This window comes from Nestor notabilis, unplaced genomic scaffold, assembly GCF_000696875.1.
Source record: "Nestor notabilis isolate BGI_N333 unplaced genomic scaffold, ASM69687v1 scaffold25128, whole genome shotgun sequence".
NCBI classification, from domain to species: Eukaryota; Metazoa; Chordata; class Aves; order Psittaciformes; family Psittacidae; genus Nestor; species Nestor notabilis.
Window position 1 is genome coordinate 293 of NW_009939044.1, and position 1,021 is coordinate 1,313.

The 1,021-nt window shown below is 59.2% G+C and overlaps 1 protein-coding gene across 1 annotated transcript in view; it reads left to right on the plus strand.

Annotated features, from left to right (window-relative positions):
* The window catches only part of RPL22 (ribosomal protein L22), a gene marked incomplete at its 5' end in the record, with an annotated part of 1,781 nt that overhangs the window by 155 nt on the left and 605 nt on the right, over positions 1-1,021 (plus strand). The window contains one exon of the mRNA XM_010019673.1: positions 515-640. Coding sequence (XP_010017975.1) covers positions 515-640 — 126 coding nt within the window. The remainder of the gene's footprint in view (positions 1-514; positions 641-1,021) is intronic.

Below are 1,021 nucleotides of genomic sequence, written 5' to 3' on the forward strand. Positions count from 1 at the left end.
CACTGGGAAGCACCCAGCAGAGCGGGGGGACTGTGGGCTCATTGTTGAGTTTAAGTGCTTTGTAGTTAAAACGCAGACGATTTCCCTACCTGCTGCACAGCGGTGCTGCTCGTCCCTCGCAGGGCCAGTGTTCCGTTATGCCGTGGGGAATGATGAGGGTGTTTCAGCCTGATTTCATTCAGCCTGTGCCCGAGGTGTCCTCAGAGGAGCCGAGCCCGCCTGCTGCTTCGCTGGCTCTCCCCTTTTAAGGCAGGAAATGCGTCCCTGCCCCACTCATCTGCTTCATTCGGACTTGAGAACCTCGTGGTTTGAATGTGGAAGGCTGTGGAAGGCACTGGTGGGCTCGTAGCTTCCCAGCCTGCGGGAAGGCAGCTTTCCTCTGCTTCCCCTCGGCATAACTTGGGTCTCTTCCCCAGCTCCAGCAAAAAGCCAAAGCTCAGGCACGAGGCAGCAGAGGAGGCCTTGTCCGGTGGGAGCTTTCGGCTGTTGCTCAGCGGCGTGTTCCTCTCTTGCAGGAGCAGTTCCTGCAGGAAAGGATCAAGGTGAACGGCAAAGCGGGGAACCTGGGCGGGGGCGTGGTGACCATCGAGAGGAGCAAGAGCAAGATCACGGTCACGTCGGAGGTTCCGTTCTCAAAGAGGTGAGGTGCTGGGGCTGCCTCCCCTGCAGAGGCACTAGTCACCGTCACAGGGCTCTGCCAGTGCCGTGGTTGGGCTGGTCAGCGTGGAGAGGGGAGCCTGGTTGGCAGCAGGGCTTGTAGGGAAGAGGTGTCTTGGTGCAAGAATCATGTCAGGCCTCCTGGTTAAATACTCGGTGCGGTGGCTGCTCTTTGAGGGGAAGGCAGGGTCGATCTTCCTGCTGGGAGGAGACGGGCAAAGGGGCAGCCAAAAGACGAAGAGTTGGGGTTTGAGGATTGATCTGCAACCAGGCTCTTCCCTCCCGTGTCGGTGCCCTCGTTGGGCTCTTGTCCTCCACCAGCTTCTCATGGTTGCCAGTCCTTTGTCTGGCCTTGGCAGATGTG